This window comes from Rhipicephalus microplus, unplaced genomic scaffold (genome assembly GCF_043290135.1).
Source record: "Rhipicephalus microplus isolate Deutch F79 unplaced genomic scaffold, USDA_Rmic scaffold_12, whole genome shotgun sequence".
Lineage (NCBI taxonomy): Eukaryota > Metazoa > Arthropoda > Arachnida > Ixodida > Ixodidae > Rhipicephalus > Rhipicephalus microplus.
In genome coordinates this window covers 14844013-14864995 of record NW_027464585.1, presented here as the reverse complement: position 1 = coordinate 14864995, position 20983 = coordinate 14844013, and the positions used below count along the sequence as shown (strand labels likewise).

The 20983-nt window shown below is 43.6% G+C and overlaps 1 protein-coding gene across 4 annotated transcripts; it reads left to right on the top strand.

The window, feature by feature from the left end:
• Nucleotides 1-488: 488 nt before the first annotated feature.
• Nucleotides 489-11303, top strand: LOC142783784 (uncharacterized). Of its 4 annotated transcripts, none has more exons than XM_075882357.1 (5): nt 489-853; nt 5230-5284; nt 7437-7663; nt 10697-10856; nt 10954-11303. In XM_075882357.1, the coding sequence occupies exons 1-5, from the start codon at nt 707-709 to the stop codon at nt 11214-11216; spliced, it is 852 nt and encodes a 283-aa protein (XP_075738472.1). In that variant the 5' UTR covers nt 489-706; the 3' UTR covers nt 11217-11303. The 4 variants fall into 4 exon arrangements, with proteins under 4 accessions (XP_075738472.1, XP_075738474.1, XP_075738473.1 ...); XM_075882359.1 differs by having other exon boundaries at nt 5222-5284; XM_075882358.1 differs by having other exon boundaries at nt 489-863; nt 5222-5284; nt 7437-7525.
• Nucleotides 11304-20983: the final 9680 nt, after the last annotated feature.

Genomic DNA, 20983 nt, shown 5'->3' with positions numbered 1-20983 from the left:
CGATGTTGCTTCAGAGCCTTTCTTTCGTAATATTGCAATTTTATTCAACTCTTTCAAACGCGGCCCCGTAAATTTCTACTGGGTGCTCGAACACGGCAAGCAGGTCGCGGGGCAAAATCTTTGTAACATTTTATTACCGAAACAGCGATACTAGCAATGCTTGAGCTGCACTTGCTGTTTTCTAAATTGTAATCTCCTCAATCTCATCACTGTGATCAGGAAACAGAGAGGAAAAGTACAGCAGTAGTACGTAGAGAAATATTTAATTTCAAGCCCTTTAGCAATATCATCTAAACAAATTGCCAGTTCACTGTTGAACTCTCGATGGAAACAAACAGCTGATCAGAAACGCAAGCTTGGCTTGGCACTGGCTTGGCCGTCCATACAGAGCCAAAAGCCGCTGCAGGAAACTGGATTGCGGATCGTATTGAGACAAAATATTTTATACATTTTTGTTTTCTTTGTTTCATTTACTCTAATTGCTCTTGTGATGGCGTGGACCGCGCTTCGTGATCTCATGTACCGGCGCACTGTTTTTAAGTTTAGTATGGCGCACGATAATACATGATTGCGTGCTTTAATTTAAAAAGGTTCGCGAGTATGGCAGCAACACTGCAATGTCGGGAAGAGGCACGGGGAAGAGGATAGTAGTAGAACCAGTAGCAGCTGCATGCCCGGGTGGAGCGACTGATGCCCAGATGGAGGAATGTCAACCCGATGCCTTTTGTGTTGGCCGTTCTGGCAGTTCCGCCGACTTTATAGAAAGAGACGACCCCGTCGCTTGTCCTCTTCTCTTTTCCTTCGGGCATCAGCGACAACATTGACGGACGACGTGTTCGACTTCACCGTGCACGTGAGTATAGGTTGGTTTTTCATTCGAGTGAATTCTTGTTCAGATTTGCAACTTGTCGACTTCATCCTGATCACCTGTCACCGGCAATAAGTCACATACGTGTGATATTTAGGTGAAATAAATGATAATGCACATTTTCTGCTCCATTTGCGTGACTTAGCTACACCAGGACATGAGGTAAAGCCTTTGTCGCCTAGCCACTAGCAGGCAAGATCGATCACTCGCATCCTTCAGTTCACGAATCAACGCGCCTGCCTTAAAATTAGTAAGCTGCTCGCAAAGAAAATATTGGTTTATTAAATAATGGAAGGCAGAGTTGGTATCAGTTGATTTACAGTGTGAAAATGAAAAGTGCGAAGGACCGTGCCTCGCAAGTAAGCCCCGAGAGCATGAGCAGAGAAGTAGCAGATGAGGATGCTCATGCGCTGCATTTCCAAATCTCACCAGCACTAATGCTTGACGGACTGCTGGCCACGCACTAGCGTGATCTTTCTGAAACAGGACTTTGGCCCTGTAAGCATGTTCTTGAAGGGCATAAGTAAAACGTAGAATGGGCCCCCTAAATGCACCCATCCTTGAACCATTGGGCTTATAAATTAGTGCCCTTTTCAAAATACAACTATTCTGAGCTATAAATTGTGACAGAACAGTGCACGAAGTTCAAAAATGGGAAAAAAGTCTTTAAATGTCCCCTTTATACATAGTGTTCTTGTGATGTCACTTCTGCCGTTGTCGCCCTCTCCCGCCATGCCCGGGTAACTCCCTGGGTACCTACGGCAGTTCACGTGCTGCAGTGCGGTTTGTTGGGGGCTCGTCATCTGTTGCTGTGAACGATGTGGAAGCATTGTGGTTTTTTGTTGTCTTACTTTAACGAGCTCATTGGATGAGGAAGGCCTCGCTCGTTCACTCGATACAAGACCAGATAATCAAGATGTGCGACACATATACCAGCCACGGCGTACACCGGCTGCCCGCATATACCAGCCACGGCGTACACCGGCTGCCCGCCACAACCTATGAGGGCCTATTATCTTGCTTTCACTACAAATTGCCTGGCCCAAAAACAAGTGAAAGCTCAAAATCTCTCGAGCCGCAATTTTAAGAGTGGATGTGCGAAGCGCAGCTGCTCCTATCGAAAACTAGTCGTGCAGAGCCAGGCAAGTTTACAAGAGATATAATATTATGAATATATTGTCACGGCCTACGCCACCAAAGTAGCAATTCCCCCCCCCCCCCCCCAAGTGTTTTAAACAGTGCTGATGTTGAGCTTGAGCCTCTTTGATTGCAATTTGTGGAAATAGTCGAGGAAAATATTATAAGAGTGGATGTGCGAAGCGCAGCTGCTCCTATCGAAAACTAGTCGTGCAGAGCTAGGCAAGTTTACAAGAGATATAATATTATGAATATATTGTCACGGCCTACGCCACCAAAGTAGCAATTCCCCCCCCCCCCCCCAAGTGTTTTAAACAGTGCTGATGTTGAGCTTGAGCCTCTTTGATTGCAATTTGTGGAAATAGTCGAGGAAAATATTATACAAGGCAGATAGCGACTTTGCGTGGTGTGTGCCGCAGTAATGCCAGTCATCACTTTATTTTTCGCGTATGCTTTAACACACTTTTCACTTTGTATTTCGCTTTTGTTGTACGCTAATGTACAGTGGAGTCACTGAACATGATAGAGACCGTGTATAGAAATAATTGACTAATAAAAAAAAATCCTGACGCCCAACTTGAACCGATCGGCTATACTTCAAAGTGAACTAATATTGTTTCCCATTCTTTATAGTTTGTTTCAATGCAATACCAAATCTCCGCGATCACCATCACGATTTTAACCGCCTTCCTCGCCATCATGATTTTAACTGCGGACAAGTTTCTATGTACAGTATCTTGGTAAGCTATATCTGTTTGCAGGTAAATACTTGGCTATGGCACTTACCCGTAATGAAGTTGCACCTGAAGATGCAAATATTGCAAAGTTTCTTCAAGTAGCTTTTGTTAATCTGCACCAGCCAAATACGCTGGTACTTTTAGGAAAATCGGAATGTGCGTTCTCAATTTTAGGTTATAACTTTCAGCGAAGAAACACCCTAAGCCCTGCTCCCTCTGCGTGGACTACTAAATCAACTTGCCTCACTAGCAGCTCATAATTTCTCAAACTTGCATCGTGAGGCAAAACTAAACGGGTGCAAGCACGAGGAGACAACATGGCAGTTGTAGGCGATAGATTCGGTTGGTGCCCGGGCATGTTGGTGGCGCATTTCGGAAGTGACGAAAAGGCGCTGCGAGATGCATGTGCACACTTTGTATAGTTGCTGTATTGGACAGCAAACTTTTTTTCTTATCTGAGCAGTTTTACCAAAGGAAGCTTCATCATATGGCGTGATAAATGAAGCGAATCCACAGGTTGAACCACATCATAGCCTCGCTGTGCTTTTGTACTTTTTTTAGCTCGCAAAATTTATTGACGGATAAGGCAGCACTTGTTTCTTTACCATATGATCATCTCCGGTGTGCTGCTGCCTTAATATTTCAAATTCTAAGCATTTACACCATTGTATGCTAACTTTTCCTTCAAAGTGAGACAAGCCACATGTGTATCGTAGATCAAGAAGCATGCCAGTTTTACGTAATTGCAAGGTAAACATCAGAAATGCACAGTTGATCAAAAATACTAGTTTAATGGTGCATCTACATAGCAGAGCACCTGTGGCACCTCGGGAACAAGATAATGCCACACATGTTACAAGAGATAATTAAATAAGACAGGGGACGTTCCGTGAACAAATAGAAACAAAAATAAAATGGCACGTGGCAGCGAGCGAAGGCGGAAAGGGGGGGGGGGGGAGCCCGTGGGACTTCAGCGGATGAACGTAAGGTGTGTGTTTAATATGTGGAAGAAAAAAAAATTCAAAATTTTGGCGACTGAAATGAGGGTGACTTAGTGAGTGCGCTCATGACGAGAGTAAACACGGTTATTTTTTTTTTTTTTTTTCAAATCTCTTTTGAAAGCCACAAAAAATCTGTATGTGGTGCAGCCTAACAGAAGGTCCGTGAAGGCAAATTATGCATTCGTTGTTGTACAAAGGCTATTTTTTTTTTCATGCGCACCATCCCCGCCGCGGTGGTCTAGTGGCTAAGGTACTCGGCTGCTGACCCGCAGGGCGCTGGTTCGAATCCCGGCTGCGGCGGCTGCATTTCCGATGGAGGTGGGAATGTTGTAGGCCCGTGTGCTCAGATTTAGGTGCACGTTAAAGAACCCCAGGTGGTCTAAGTTTCCGGAGCCCTCCACTACGGTGTCTATCATAATCATATAGTGGTTTTGGGACGTTAAACCCCACATATCAATCAATCAATCATGTGCACCATGAATAATGGTCAAAATTTAATTGCATATGTTGTTTTCATCCTCGCTGTATTCCGTGCTGTTTATGATGTAAAAAAAAAAAAAAGTAGCACGCTTAAGTGGTGCTGCTTTTGGGCAACAGTTGAAAATGGCGGGGTGCATGAATGCGGAATACTGCCGCTTACACTCAAATCACTCTTGTGGTCACCTCCCACTGTTTGCAGCGTGTGTTGTGTATACACAGCTGCATATTTCCTAGCTAGAAAAATTTGATTTTAGGTGTTTCACGCCATTTTCCATGTAACTATTCCACAATTGCACACACTGATCAGCAGGCTTTCAATTGCGCTGAAGGACACAGGTGCCATAAAATTCATAGTCGATTCTTTCAAGAAACCGTATGTAAAGGCTGAAGCTTCATGCGTACATACACACATACATACCATATTGTTTTTTGTTCTTTATGAAAGCTGCGAAGGTCTCATGTGTCTCCAAGCGTAACCTGTCTTATTTATTCTCCATCACCACAAAAGTTTTGTGAGTTTCAAATAAAAGTACTTTGCGCATGGCCACTTTTGGGTAATTTTTTTGTGTAGGTGTTATTTGAGCAGCCTACAGTGTTTACTTTATAAGCCTGTATGTATATGTCGCATTATAAGGATACAGAATGTGTGTAGCTGTACAATATAGATGAAGTGTAAAAATTAAGTGTGTCTATTGTAGTGTTCTTGCAACCAATCTTACCCCCGTATTCTAGAACGTCCCTCCACTCAACGCTTCACCTTCACTTGAGATGGCTGATGGGAGCGCCGTCTCTAAGCAGAGAAAATTGCTGCATGTCAGCAATAATCTGCTGTGATTCTCGAGTAGCGCAGCGTCGCTTTCAAACGAGCAGCGGCACAGTGCTCAACTCTGTCAAGTGAAGGGTGAAAGTCGAGTCGGGGAGCGTTTATGAATATGGGGGTTAGTTTTGTTGTCTTGTTAACCTGCCATTAACACTGGATTGATGCTACTTTGCTCTAGCTGTACAGTGCTCTCCAAGGCTCAAGGAGGCATCGCACGTGGAAGGCTCGGAGCAAACCATGCGTGAGTTTCCTTTCATTGTTACACTATGCACGTATTAAGTGATAGACTTTAATGTATGCTATTTGTATTGTGCAAGTTTTTGGGGACATACAACTTCCAACACTTATATGTTCTGACGAAAATCACGCAAGAATGAGAGAAGCTTGTGCAAAAATTATGCAAGAGTGTAAGAAGCTTTTGCAGAAGTCTGTGAAATGAAGTTTTGAAATTTTGTGGCAATGTGTCATTGTACAGTGGTCAACAGTCTTGCTCAGCATGCTTGACTGCAGGGCTCCCGGCTGCACAGGCGCATCTACGGAGTGCCTGATGCATGATGGGCCAAATGTCAGCCTGCACACTGGTGCCTCTTATCCCCGTTTGTCTGTTACATCAGTGTCTCTTGTAAAGGGGATCAACTGTGCTACCTTTTTTTTTTTTTCGAATGTAATGAGTTCTTTTTCCAGATTATTGTTGTTTTAAGGTAGAGCCTCACATTTCTATCAAATACTGAAGATTCTATTTTTCTTTCTAGATGCTATGAAGTCACTCCTTGTGTTACAATAGAGTGAACACTGTTATGAGAAAAGCTACTTGATGGAGTTAACTCACTCCATATTGACTTAACACACAGAATTGGTGAAAACTACACTCCATTCCAGCTGCATTAGGAGTAATATTCATTTGCATACTTCTGTTTCTTTTGTTTGTTTGTTGGCTGGAGGTTTGGAGTATAGGGTGGCCAGAGGGCACTGTGTAGTCTTTCTTCATCTTTCCAATTTTGTGAACATCAATTGATAGCCGTATGGGAAGCAGCCAGCATGCTGAAACAGCGGTGCAAGCATGCAAGATGTTCACCATTGCATGCAGTCAGTTGCTGTGAGCAACCTACTGCATACAATTAACTGCGAGTGGTGCTGCACTATGTGTGCCTCCTGGAAAGCTGCAATGGTAAAGTGCCACAATCGTATAGTAACATGGATAACATCGCAATTTGTTTGTTGAATAATTTTGCAACAGAATCAATGGAGTTTTGGATAAATTTGTGTATCTGCCTGGTTCATCAAAGCTACAGAGTCAAATGCGGTATATACTCGCGTATTATGTGTACTTGTTTTGTCAATCCGGTCATGTGCGAAGCTAGTATGAATCGCTGGCCTAAAAGCTCAACTGGGAATATATGTTGCAGGCACTGTCACAGCTGTCTCAAAGCGGAGGGTCATCTGTTTGCTAAGCCTGTTCAAATGCCCCCATTTTCTTGAAGTTCTTCCGAACAGTGCTCACAAAAACCAGTTCCCATGACAGGGTTATACCAGAGAACATAAGTACTCTCCAATAATTGTCGGGAACCCAACGTAAAGCAAGATGCAGACAAGGAAGCGCGATGCCAACACAGTGCTGTGTGTGTCGCCCTTCATGTGTGTGTGTGTCCATTCCTTGTCCCAGTCTTCTATTGCGTTGTGTTCCCTCCGATATCTAACCAACACACCCAAGCTTCTATGCTAAGTCTTATTCAACGCACTCTTCTGCTGGCTCCCATACCGAATATTGCATGTCGAAGAACTCCACGCTGATGTGCTTAGCGGTAGCACGGTTTCAGTTTTCTTCGGTAAGCTTTATAACAGCAATCTGCCTCGTATATAATTATTGTAGCCTATCACAAGGAACGGTAAAAACGCAATGGCCAGATGGCGAAACCGGGGAAAAAAAAAAAAAAGAGTGCAAACACCTGCCTCATCTAGTTGATGTGACAGGTCCTTGCACGCGTTCAACATCTGTGCTGTGTCTCGGGAATACATTCTTGCCGTGGAAGAGGTGGGAAGATAGGAGGCAAACCTTTAGGCATTTCGGACTACACATAAACAGGTTTCGGTTTTCAAGTTCGATATTCTAGGGAAAGCATAAAAGTTCATGGAAGAAGGGACCTTGCACTCAGTCCATTTTGTGTAAGACTGCGCTCGCCTGCTCGACAAGAGATGTGCCTGACCAGAGCATCATGAAGTCAAATGTGTCTGTGTGTGTGCGAGCAAGGTGGCTCGGGCTGGTTGGGGAGGGCAAAGTATGCGAGCAAAAAGTTTCTTGTAGTAAAGCAGGCTGGCTAATTATACTGGTGAGCAAATTATGTGAGGATGCAAATTGTGCGAGTAAATATGGTATGTACTCTTGTATGTTTCAGCTCTATTGCTACGGATCCTGCGGATCCAACTTGGCATCCGACAGCAACAAAGAGAGGTTCTGCAGGAGGTGCGACAGCTGAAGCACGAGGTACGGCTCTTGTCCGTGCCTCAGCACGCCCAACCAGCACAGCGCCCCTCTGACCTTCCCCGGCTGCCTGCTGGTACAATTGGAGAAGTGGAGGCAGCAGAGGCAGCTGTGCAGAGTAAAGCTGTGGCTGTGGCTTTGGTATATATTTCTTGATTTTTAATATGCCTATGTAACATGCAGAAATTTAGTACTGCTTTAAGATACTGTGTTTCGGGAAACAAACTAGTCAGGTTATCTTATGAGCCACTGTACTACAGTCGAATATGAATAATTCGTACTCAAAGAGGCCAGAAAATTTGTTCAAATTAAAAGAAGTTCAAAATAATGAGTTACCGTAATTACTTGAATCTAACTTGCACCTTTTTTCCGGTTAAGAGAGTTCATAAATCGCATGTGCGTTAGAATCGAGTACGACAAAAAAAAATGAATATGGTCATTCTATTGCCATCGCCATTTACAAAATGGCCGCCCCCTACGTGCGTCGGCATGGCGCGTCGGTCATTTCTGCCTATGTGTTTCCCATGCGCGGCACTTCATATGTGTGCTGAGGAGTTCGTCATCTTGTAGTACATTAGCATCGACGGCATGGTAGGGCCGACTCCAAAAACTCGACGAGTGCACCACAATGCTGCTTCTAAAAGAAAAGTCGTCGCGTGTGCCGGAACGGACAGAAATCGGGCCGCATCGCGGTCATTCGAAGTTCCCGAAACGTGCGTGTGGTACTGGCGGAAACAAAAGCAGAAAATTGTCGACAGCAAAGATTCACGCAAATGCTTCAGTGGACCACAGCAGGGTCGGTTTCCACAAATTGAAGAGCTGCTCGGCGAGTATGTGATTAAGCAGTGAGCGGCACAGCGGCCCGTGACGACAGAACTGCTCCAAGTGCAGGCTATGCAGTTAGCCTTAGAAAAAGGGCTAATGCAGAGCCATTTTAAAGCGAGCAGGTGCTGGCTAACGAACTTTATGAAGAGAAAAGGCTTTTCCCTCCGAAGGCGAACGGGCATATGCCGGAAGTTGCCGGAGGAGTACGAAGAAAAGCTTCAGAGTCTTCAGAGGTTCCTCCTAAACTTGCGGCACAACAACGGCTACCTGCTTTGGCAAATCGGGAATGCCGATCACACGCCTCTTTACTTCGACATGCCTGGCACCACAACCGTCTAGGAGAAGGGGGCGAAGCAAGTTTGTGTACTGACATCGGGCCACGGTAAAACTAGAGTGACAGCAATGCTCTGTTGCACGTCAGATAGGCATAAGCTTCCCCCGTACTTCATATTTAAACGGAAGACGCTCTCAAAAAGAGTCGTTTTCGCGAGTGGTGTGATCAAGCGGGCCAACGAGAAAAAAGGGTGCGCGTTGCAACCGATGTCTTAGTTTTTTTTTTTTTTTTTTTTTTTTGTCGTGGAAATTGGGCGCGCGTTACAATCGAGGGCGCGGTAGAATAGAATAAATACGGTAAACGAGCGGAGGGCTCACCATGCAGTGATGCATGTGCATGGAGTTTTATTCACAAATTACAGGACATCCGTCATTAATTAAAGTAGTCAATACATGTCTGTACACGTTGGCCTTGCAACGAGTCAACAAGTTTTGCGTGCAGTTTGCAAAGCATTTGTACTTCAGCTTCAGTATTCTCCTGGCAAAAGAAGTTGCGCGCGGCAAAGTCCAGTGCTGACACTCTTCGAAGACAACTGTGTTTCCACTGTTACCATCTGCGCTGCAGCTGGAGCGTGGCCAGCACATGATGAGAATGGAGGAGCGTCTCCACCTGGAGAAAAGCAGATCGGCATTCGAGAGAGAAGCACTCCGCGGCAGCTTTTTTTTTTTCTCTCTTCATGCGCGGTGTTGAAAGGAGAAGAGTCTCTACATAGCAGGGACGGAAAACAGGGAAGCGTGACACCGGCGCGTTGCAGATTGGCATGAGAGAGCCAACTCTCTGCGACAGCTTTTTCTCCCCTCTTTCTCTTCATGCGCAGTGTTAAGTGGAGAAGGGTCTCTACGTGGCAGGGACGGAAAAAGCCGAAGCGTGGCACAGGAATGTCGCAGATTGGCATTTGGCAAACATTCCACCGCAGTCTTTTCTTTCCTTTTCTTCATTTTCTTCTTCAAGCACAGCGATGAGGTGTCTGAAGTGCCACCGCAGGATTGGGCGGGGTGCTGAGAGCATTTTCGGAGCGCGGTATAGCTTTGATAGGACCACAGCGTCAGTTCGAATTAAGTGTGTTGGAATTAATGAGATTTGACTGTATTTACTATAGTCTGTGAAGTCCGAGTGAACTGTCCTAAGCTAGCAGACGATGTAGGCGGCATCGTGTGTTTGATGGGCAGTGACTAGCAATAGCCTGCTTAAAACAGACATTCAGTAATTTTGTTCATTTATCACCCTATTTCGTGTCCGCTGCGGCTCTCTCTACTTTGAGCTACAGTTCACCCTGCCTTGTGTTAGCCGATTTCTTACTTTTTTAAAAATCTAACATGCACCCAATTTCGCAGTGTGAAGAAAAATGCACCTTTGTTTATTGTGATGAGATTTCTATAGCGACATGCCTCTTTGTTGGCTATCACAGAAAAATATAAACAGCAAATGGTGCGACCATCTAGTGCGACCTTTATTTTTCTATCAGTTTCATCTATGACCAAGATTTGGTCGCTCTAAGGTTGCCTCTTAGTACGCCTTGATCATGTTCATTTATCTTGTTGTGCTCTGCTTACAATGCATTGATTAAAAACATGTCCAAGCTTCTTTTTGAATTCCACATATTTTATCGTTTTTCACGTGTAGAAGCTACTCCTGGTCAACATTCAGGCAAAGACATTGTAACCTCGAAGAAACGTGTATTGGAATTTGAGCACTGTACAAAGTAATTATACTATTTCATAGCTAGAATCAATATTTATTAAGGGTTATAACAGTGTTGTATTTGATTTCATAACAGCGAAACTGCATTCAGAGAAGGACTCTGAAAGGTTCTCACACTGAGTGTGAGAGGGCTGATGTGGAAACCATTTTAGGTCAAGTGAGTTGAAGTTGGCGTAAAAAAACAATGAAATGTTATGATGCCCAAAAATTCAAGTTGTTGTTTTCAGTGTCAGTTTCTTGCAGATTTTTATCATGAAAACATTTCGATGTGCTGTTGCGTTTACTCCATCTATGCTTCTTGCATTTTTTTACAGCGCAAGCACCTCCTGCAGATTGGGGGACGTGGCCTCCGAGAAATTGGTGTGAATGCCATGAAGGCTGTATTGGCACATGACGTGCAAGTGCTGTACAGCCTTCATGGCAGAAAAGGGAAAAGGGCCTTTGTGAACCTGAGGCTCTGTAGATTAGTGACAGGTTAGACTTGTTCATTGTTTTATGTGTGTGTACCCTTGTGTATTCTCTGTACTGCAGTGCTTCATGTGTACTATGGTATTTCTGTTCTTGTATGCAGATGTCATCTGCCAAAAAGCAGGGTGCGACCAGGCGGAGGCCCTCAACTTTATTAAGAGGTGGCTGCCAGGTTCTGGTGATCGCTGTGGGGGCAGGAAGCGGCGCTTCAGAGAAACATTTGTTGTGGAGCAGCCCGATGATCCCCACTCTCAGAGTGCAGATTATCGGCTGCTCGCGGCAGCTGGCTTCCTGCCCAGCCACAGCAGCCAGGGCCTTGACAGCACCACTGTCACTGTGTCCCCAACGCAACCTGACCTGCAGTAGAGCGGGCCTTTTTTAGTTGTGTATATATATTTTTCAATGTATACATTTTTTGTTGTACCAAATAAATAAAAAAAAACAAAGAATAAATAGTCTGCAGACTGTCGGTGGTGCACTGTTCGGCTAGCTTATGCTGATTCGGAAGCACCATCACCATGTTTTAGTTACAAAAAAATGCTCTAAACTATGAATATTGTCGATTACCATGTGGGGGACATATGTGGGGATTGCAAGTGGGGGACATACGCTTTCAGCATTTACTTCCTAACGACTTTTTTCGATCTGCTGTACCAAATACCAGTACCAAGTAAAGCACTCGCTATTGCAAAAGATAAATTGGTAAAAAAATAAACTACACTTCTAGTGTTAGCAAAGGGAATAAGGTATAAAAGATGAAATAGATCGAGTAACTGCTTTCAGTTCTCGGCATTCAATTTTCTGTTGCCCCAAGTATACAGGGCTGCAAAGCTACAAGAGCGGGTCATCGAGGCATATTGTTTAAATCTTTCGGTAAGAAAAATTCCCTACTAATAATGGTTACATAATGGCAAGCCAATCAGTAGCCAATATTCGTCGTGAAGGAAACATCGGTGTAATAACGGCATTCGATTGGCTGCAATGTGGCCCTGGATTGGTCCAATGTCGGTCGTACATCCGTAGCCAATATTCGTCGTGCAGCAAACATCGGCGTAAAAATGGCATGTGATTGGCTGAAATATGGCCCGATGTTGGCCGAACATTGGCAGCTTTGTCGGCAATACGATGGGCCTTCGTCGGCCCAATGTTGGTTGCATACTGGCTAAAACATCGGCAAAACGTCGGCCCATCATTGGCTTGAACGTCGGCCCGACATTGGAAGAAGTTGCACTTCCGACGTCGGCCCGACGTCGGTGCCGATGTTAGCCGATGTTGGTCCAAGATTGGTCCAACGGCGGCGTGCTGCCTGGGCCCAGGCAGCACAGAATGTTGGCCCAATATTGGGGATAGATCGGCATTGCCTGGCCCATGAACGGCCCAGTTTTCACAACGTACCGCCAAGATTGGCTATGCCAGCCAAATAGAACGGCGACGTTGGACCAGCGTTGACAACGTACCCCCAATATTGGTTCTGCCAGCCGAATAGAACGGCTATGTTGGACCAGCATTAACAACATTCCGCCAATGATGGCTGTGCCAGTCTATTAGATTGGTTATATTGGGCCAGCTTTCAGAACTTTCCGCCCATATAGGCTGTGCCGGCCTATTAGAACGGACACATCGGGCCAGGTTGTACAAGTAGCAGCCAATATGGGCGGAGCCATCCAATAAGACCGGCATTATTGGCCCGCCGTTTGAACGTTATTGCCGGCGTCAGCTGAAAAGTCAACATCACGATGTCATAATATTAGAATATGAGCCAATTTCTGCGTGTGCTGCTTTTTCGCGCTGTTCTGGCCCCAATTCACGCGCCAATTTTTCAAGTTAGAGAGAGAGTAATATATGTGCCGGGCACAATATTAGAACTATCTTTTCGTCATTAAACCATGCCCCGCCGCGGCGGTCTAGTGGCTGAGGTACTCGGCTGCTGACCCGCAGGTCGCGGGTTCAAATCCCGGCTGCGGCGGCTGCATTTCCGATGGAGGCGGGAATGTTGTAGGCCCGTGTGCTCAGATTTGGGTGCACGTTAAAGAACCCCAGGTGGTCGAAATTTCCGGAGCCCTCCACTACGGCGTCTCTCATAATCATATGGTGGTTTTGGGACGTTAAACCCCACATATCAATCAATCAATCATTAAACCATGCACAGCTCGTTGAAATGCATAATCGTTGGTTGAAGTTGTGCTAGGTAGACTTTTTAAGTGAGAAAAAATTACCGATCAAGTTTCTCTGTCAGACGTGACGTCCGATGCGGTGCTATCCGTACGTATGACGAAGCTGCTGCGGATACCGCTGTCTTACGCGTGCATGTAGACGTCGAATATCTGACGCAAATCTTATCGTATCATGTGTCGCTATAGCTATCTACGCGACCTATTCGAATCTGTTTTGCGTTCACAGCACAGTACGGTTAACGGCACTTGCTGCTGCTTGACGTGTGGGAAGAGCGGGGGTCGTCAGTTGCGTTATGGTGACTGAATCATACAACATATGCAGTTGCCGTGATCTAACACACAGACGCGCGTGCGCACGCACGCACGCGCTATATTCATGCAACGACCACACGAATTCCCAACAACATCGCAGCGAACGGTTGGTAAGATGTTGCGGAGTGTGTGGGCGTCGTAGGGCACCCTGTCGGTGCCCAGCTCGTTGCGAACGCGAATTTCGGCGTGGAACGCATCTTTTTTTATGTACTTTTTTTACGTGTGCCCAAAACGGTAGGCTGCGCGATACGAGAAGTACAACACACAAAAAAAAAGAAGAAACGTGAATGCATAGGGCAAATCGTTAATAACAAAAAAAAAAACACGCACGCTCACGCCACTGCAGTGGCGTGAGCGTGCGTGTTTTTTTGTTATTAACGAAGCACATGTGCTTCCATAAAACATGACAGCCAAGAATGATGAAATATTCATTTACATACAAATTACTATGAGTTGCTGAAACTCACGCAAAAGAACATAATTTTCTTCCTTGGATATTGATCGAGTGCCTTGGAATTATGCTATGTGAATTTGACACATCAACAGTGCATTATGATTCCCACCATAAGGGGCCACAATCTTGGCAAGTAATAGAAGTACTCTTCCCACCTGATGTGCACCTAATGTAAAAAGGCCTTGTTTCTCAAGTTAGCAATATATATATATATATATAATATATATATATATATATGTATATATATATATATATATATATATATATATATATATATAAATATATATATATATATATATATATATATATATATATATATATATATATATATATATATATATATATATATATATATATATATATATATATATATATATACAACCACTGGAAAAATATACCAGGTGTAACCAGAAAAAGGTGCACCTGCAGTTTTAAAGTTTAAAAAAAGCAATGACATGCCAACCATCCAAAATAGAACGCCCGAGAAAGGAGCATCAATCAGTATTACAGCAGCTAAAAGCCTGCTAACAGCTGAAGGTAGTCATGCTGCTCTTCCATTCAAGTATAGTGTACATTGAGAAAAGATACTGAAGATACACCATCAGCAAATGACAAAAGCAATACAGACAGAGCTTTCTCTTATATAATACAAAAAGTCTTTAGCTGAGGAGGCAAATAAGTCATTGGCACACAATAAGTGCACAAAAAAAAAAAGCTGTCGCACGAGGCTGTCAGCGCTTAGACAACACAGGCAAAAATACAGTAGACTGAAGAAGGGAAAACCCATAGCAAAAGTTACCATACTCCTGAGTTCTTGCTTTGCGTGCAAATGAAGCTAGCGTGAAGTTGAACACTAGATTAAAGCACCACAATCAAAATCTGGAAGTCAATGCTTTAAGAATAATACAAAGTACTGAAGAAGCATGCAAAGAGCATTCCTGTGAAGGCAAATATAAAAAAAGACTGAAAGCTCTTTGGCCCTGAACAAGACAGCACCACAACCAATCGAAGAGCCGTTCGGACACACCAGCAGTTCTGGCCAACACTAAAAAGTCACAAAAACATACCTTTAATGCCTTTTTTACAAGAGAACTTCAAAAGAAATGTGCATACACCAATGCCAGAAGTATCGATAGAAGCTATTACTCATATTCAGCTCTTCATTGAAACACTGACAGAAGATACTTGTACCTGGATGCTTAATTACTTTGGTACAACTCAAGAGCGTCGACGCCAAGTGGCAAAAAAATTATGATGGAAGACTACAATGTGATCAAATGCACACGTCAACCACCAACCAAGGTCCTATGCTAGAGTGAATATCGCAAAAAGTCTTGAACGCCTAATCTCACTGGCTCATACTCAGCGTTCTCAATCAAAATCTTGACCTCCCACACAGCATATTATTTCAACAACCTGCCACCTCTCACCATGTCATGAAACAAGCTCGAGTATACACAAACCCTCCTCACTGTTAGGTAGTTAGATAGCTCCACTAGTGCTTCACTCTCGGAACACATAGACCAGGGCCGTAACTAGACGGGTAGTGAGGAGGTTCTGAGCCCCTGAAGTATTTTCATGCTCTGACTTTTCGTCAACAATAGCTTAATCTGGGCAAGTTGGTTCATCGTGGTTGTGTTCTAGTAACAGTGAGAGAAGTTCAAGAAGAGACAAAAAGGACAGGAAAGAGCACTGACTGCCAACTAAATTTTATTGAAGGTACTACGCCAACTTTTTTACAGAGTACAAGAACATTGCTCATGCACAACGACACATGTGAGACCATGATAATATAATCTTAACTGAGAAAAGAATACTCTCTCTCCGAATGGATGAGTGAAGGTATACTGATGCACTGATCCATGGCCTTCCTGACAAGAAAATGCTTTCACAGTCTCTCTTTCATTTCTTGTTCTTGCTTTTTTCAAAAACAGTGTTTTATGAAACATAGAACTGCACTTACATTCTTTACAGTGTATGGCCATGCGACTACCATAGCCATTCTTAACATTTTAAGCATGCTGTCTTGCTCAAACATTGGGGCATTGCCCAGTTTGTCTTATGTTTACGTTTCCACGTGTCAATAGTATCTCATACACAACATTATATTGGCATTCAGTATACCTATTCTCGTGACGAATGGTGAAATAATGGCTATTCCTGTTGCTTCTTAGTACACACACTTTTGAAAACTTGCAAGGGATGGCAAATAACAAGATTGTGAAACACCTTATGTACGTACGGTATAGCATGCAAAGATCTTTGGTCATTCTGTTTTTATTTTGGTCCTGTTTTGTTTAACTTAACTTTCTGCAGGAGGGTTTAGCACACGGGTGTGATGGTGCTGTTGGGATATCCAGCATCCTTTAGTCTTTTAATCTGGTTTTTAAGGCTTACCTCATCCTTGTGCTCACATGACTTCTGAAGGGTGGCCTCAATGCACGTGGTGGCAATTCCTCTGTGTAAATTAAATGTGTAATTATGTGTTATGATGTACTAAAAAAGATGTCCCAAGAATCAGAATAAGTGACAGTAGTCAAAGTTTTTGTCACTGCCTTTATACAAATACCAGTTTATTTGTTGCCTCCTGCAGTATTTTAGGGCCTCTTATATAGATAGGATGTTTTCTCACTTTTATTACATTTTTGTATTGATGATGCTAATGCTCAGGAGGTAGAATGTCGTTATGTTCTTTCTGATAACTTCCAGCTTCTGAGCAAAGATAATGTTTCAGAAAAATGAAAAAAGACTAGCATAATATTAAGACATGGGAAGAAAGCAGAGTTTATCAAAAATGAATGCATTAGTTGGGAATGAGAAAAAAAGATAGATGACAGGTCAGTAATGTCAATTAATTTATATTAGGACACGTGAAATGTAGCAGAGGGTGGCAGGTGATTAGTTCCAATGAGATAGAGAAATTATCAGCCATAATATGAAATTGGCTCATACAGGACAGGGAACATTGATTGGACTTCCACCCTGCAGTGGACATAATATAGGCTTAACGCTAACAATGAGCAAAGCCTGTGAAATTAATGCTCCATGAAATGAGCAGTACTGCACAGATTGCTGTGCTAGACTTCCCATTTTGCATGTTTTTACCAGCTTATCCTGCTCGCTGTTCAGACACAAAGCTTCACCAGAAAAACAATGTTATACTTGGTGAGGATGATGCCAGTGAATCCAGTGTTTTATCTACACCTTTCCTTGCTTAAGTCCTCCTCCAAACTATACGATTTTTCTTGGAAATGTTCTGCTTACAGCACACCAACCGATCAAGTGAAACAAGTTTATTGGGGTCCTGCAGGACGCACCCTAGTATGCAATCACCATTTCACTTCACGTTACAACATACTGGTGGTAAAAATATTCTCTGGCAGGGTACAGAAGTGCATGCACTGAGCTAGCTTGTGCAGCGCGGTCTATTCCAGAAAGCTGAACCTATGTTTGGTACAGAATTTTGTAACCACACGATGCTTGCACAGATTAAATGTGGCCACACATAGCAACTTCTGAGCTTTTTTATGAAATGATCTCGCAGTATCTGAAAACATTTGTTTTTTTGTTTACTTCATAGTTCCCAGTGAAATATTTCTCTTGTTCCTCTCATTGAATAATGGCATTTGGTGTGACTAAGGTGTTCCTAATGCCTCACTGTGAGATCAGAAAAACGATTCTCCTTGAAATTGCTTCACAAGCATTTCCTAAAATATTGAATGACACTGCTTGCACATGTACAAACATTTGCTAGTTTTATTGAGGATTGATGATAAAGGGAATCAGTTGGTGCATCCAAGCCGGACAGAGATTGACTGGCCCTGAAAAGGGCCATTTAGTTATATATCTTGCAGCTTGTTCCAGGTAGACAGGGCTTCATTCTGTAGAAATGGTAACTCATCACACTGGTTCCCCAGCATGAAGAACATAACTTGATGCTAACACTGACTCAGATGTTCTGAAATGTCATAGAGGGTACATGAAGGCTGGGTACATGAAGGTTGCAGTTATACTAACTGTACAGTCAGCATGCTTGTGTGATATGTGCATAGCTGCATCAAAGCCACGTGTGAGAATTGCGTGAACAGCTGAAAATCTCAATGGCAGCATAGCTTAAGAAGTCTGTCATCCCTTTTTTGCCAGTTTCCAATATCATCCTTCCCTTTTCATGCATCTTCTTTCAATATATCTGGGGTTTTAATTCCCAAAACCACGATATATTAATGAGAAGCAAATTTTGAACATCTGGTGTTCTTTAACATCTTCACTTGTTTGCAGCGCAACACCAGAAACACAGGACAGGGAAGGAGCAAAAGAGAAAGAAAAGACGGCGCCGACTCTGAAAAAGATGGCACTGACATCATGACACGCACATGTCGTGATGTAAGCTGCCCAAAGAGTGGCCTCCCGTGAGAATAGTGAAGAATTGGGAATAGGATCTACCAGTAAGGGCTTTGTGTGCAATTCACAAACAGTGAAAAAGATCCACCAGGGGTGAACCACAGGTACATGGTGCACTCTGGTTGAGAGAGAGCAGAGTAAAACAGATGTGCCAGACAGGAGATTATAAATGGTTTTGTCTGGAGCTGGTGCCAGACCGAGCTCTGATTAAGCGTAAGGGAGTATTGAGCGCCAGGCCAATCTGATCCCATTCCTGTGATGGGGTGCAATGTGATGACAGGTGCGAATTCCATTTTCTTTTTTTTCCATGGGTTTAGGGAAATAATTTTTTAGGGATCAGATGAAAATACCTCCGACATACATAATAACATGCTTATTCCTGGGCGTAGTCATGCCTAGCCACCAGATTGGGAGAAAAAGGAATGTTTCCCGAAATATGCGATAAAATGCTTGGTGCTACGCCTTGACGGAAGTATTGATAAGTGCTTTGGAAATCGGTACGCCATTTCTGTAATCGTTAAATATGCAACTGCATGTGCCACTGCTAGGGATAGCGTGACACTCCCAGCCATTTCGGGGTAAGCCGTTTCAATCTACATGAAGATGTTAATGAGCCCGTTCTCCATCACAGCAGTAGCTGTGGTCATTCCTTCAACTAGGCCTACTGCAGCGCCAACTAAACGTCTGCATGAATTTAGCGCTAGTACCGTACATAATAATCAGCACGTGCCTTGGGTTCACTTCGATGGTGTTGTGAATTCATCTTGCGTGACAATGGTTTAAGTTGCATACGTGCCTTAATCATTATTGCAATAGGAGACCATGATTTATCGTCACGCATGGTGTTGCTTAGCTCAGTCCTCAGTGTTCGAAGCAGGTTCCGCCTTGTGAGTGCATGAGAGAGGCACAAGAGTTGATTTCTGCTCTGTGTTTCTATAATTCCCTAGCCTGTATTATACAGGAAGCGGATAGTGCTGGTGTGCGTCAGCTGCCTCAGTGCGCTCTCAACCGCCTGCAAGACTGATAGCTCATTCTATCAGCGCCTTGTCGTACTCCCTCCTCACACTGCGACATGTCCTCCACTTGGAGGACATGATGACGGAACAAGATGATACGAAGCCCAAAACCGCAATGTTTGCAAGCCACAACCCGAGCAAACAATTCAACGGTGAGGCCAGAAAATCTACCTGACTAGGCCTGGAGCAACAAGCCAGAGAGCATATTCTTGGCTGGATAGATGGATGGATGTGGCCGTACCCTTTAGACCGGGCGGCGGCTAACGTCACCTAGCCGTAATGCTTAGTGAGCTAACCACTAGAAGTTGGACGGGTACTTTGAAGTGAAGGGTTTAATTTTCAATCGTGCCTTGACTTTAGCCACCAATCAGATAACCTCCTTCTAGTTAAGTCTACCCGCTTAAAGTCTATTTTGCCCTCCCTGTCCCTAAACACCAGTGCTTTGAAAAACTCTGCGCCATCATCTTGAACTATAAGGTGAAGCCCTTTACAGAGCATTGTCAAGTGTTCGGCAGTTTTTTCTTTCTTTTCGCATGCACTGCATATTGTGTCTACCTCTTCATATTTGGCCCAATATGTCTTGGTTCGCAATACTCCCGTCCTGGCCTCAAACAGTAGAGAACTACCCTGAGTATTATCACAGATTCTTTCTTTGGCAATTTCCTGCTTAAAAGTTCGATAGATCTCTAGTGCGAACTTCTTAATCATGCCAATTCTCCACATGTCAGTCTCCGTTTCCTGCAGTTCCTTTTTAACCGATAGTTCTTTCTGGTTTGGCCACCTGCTGTTTTCTAAGTATTTACCAGTCAATTTCCTGGTTCGCTTCCTCCATTTTGTATTGACATTCTTCATGTACAAGTAGCTGAAAACCTTCATAGCCCAATGCTCCTCCCCCATTTCTCTCAATCGCTTCTCAAATTTTATCTTGCTGCTAGCTTCCCTGCCATCAAATGATGTCCATCCCATATCACCTTGTACTCCCTGGTTTGGTGTATTCCCGTGAGCTCCTAAAGCAAGCCTACATATTTCACGTTGCCTAATTTCTAATCTTGCTTGAACTTCTGACCTCATGCACAAGACCGCGTTGCAGAACGTCAGCCCAGGAACCATCACCCCTTTCCATGTTCCTCTCACAACATTATACCTATTGTAATTCCACAGTGCCCTATTTTTCATCACTGCTGCATTCCTGTTATCTTTAGTCGTCACGCATATTTCGTGTTCCCTCAGGTACTCGGTCCCATTGCTTATCCATACGCCCAGTTATTTGTATTTATCTGTTATCTCTAGCGTGACTTCCTGTATTCTAAGCTCACTACCTTTGTTATCATTAAAAATCATGACTACTGATTTTTCCTAACTGAATCTAAAATCTAACCTATCTCTCTCATTACCGCAGATGTCCATCAACCTCTGCATATCTTCCTTGTTGTCGGCCATTAGCACTATATCATCTGCGTAGATTAATGCTGGTAGTGCCTGATCAATGAGTTTTCCTTGTTTGACTAAAGATAGGTTGAAGCCAAGTCCCCTTGTCTCTAATTTGGCCTCTAATCTTTGTAGGTACATCATGAATAAGAAGGGTGACAGTGGGCACGCCTGCCTAAGTCCACGTTTCACCACTGTGGGCTTGGATACCTGTTTTTCCCACTTTTTAACTACTTTGTTAGTTTTATAGATTTCCTTTAAACGATTAGTGACTCCATCTTTTACACCCAGTGTGTCTAGTATTCCCCACAAGTCCTCTTGAACCACGCTATTGTACGCTCCCTTGAA

What these genes read in the sequence shown, in the direction of transcription:
- LOC142783784 (XM_075882356.1), top strand. Translation starts at nt 707, where the DNA reads ATGTCAACCCGATGCCTTTTGTGTTGGCCGTTCTGGCAGTTCCGCCGA. An exon ending in AGGCTCGGAGCAAACCATGC is followed by an intron (nt 5,285 to 7,436) that starts GTGAGTTTCCTT and finishes TGTATGTTTCAG; the next exon opens with CTCTATTGCTACGGATCCTG. An exon ending in AAGCTGTGGCTGTGGCTTTG is followed by an intron (nt 7,664 to 10,696) that starts GTATATATTTCT and finishes ATTTTTTTACAG; the next exon opens with CGCAAGCACCTCCTGCAGAT.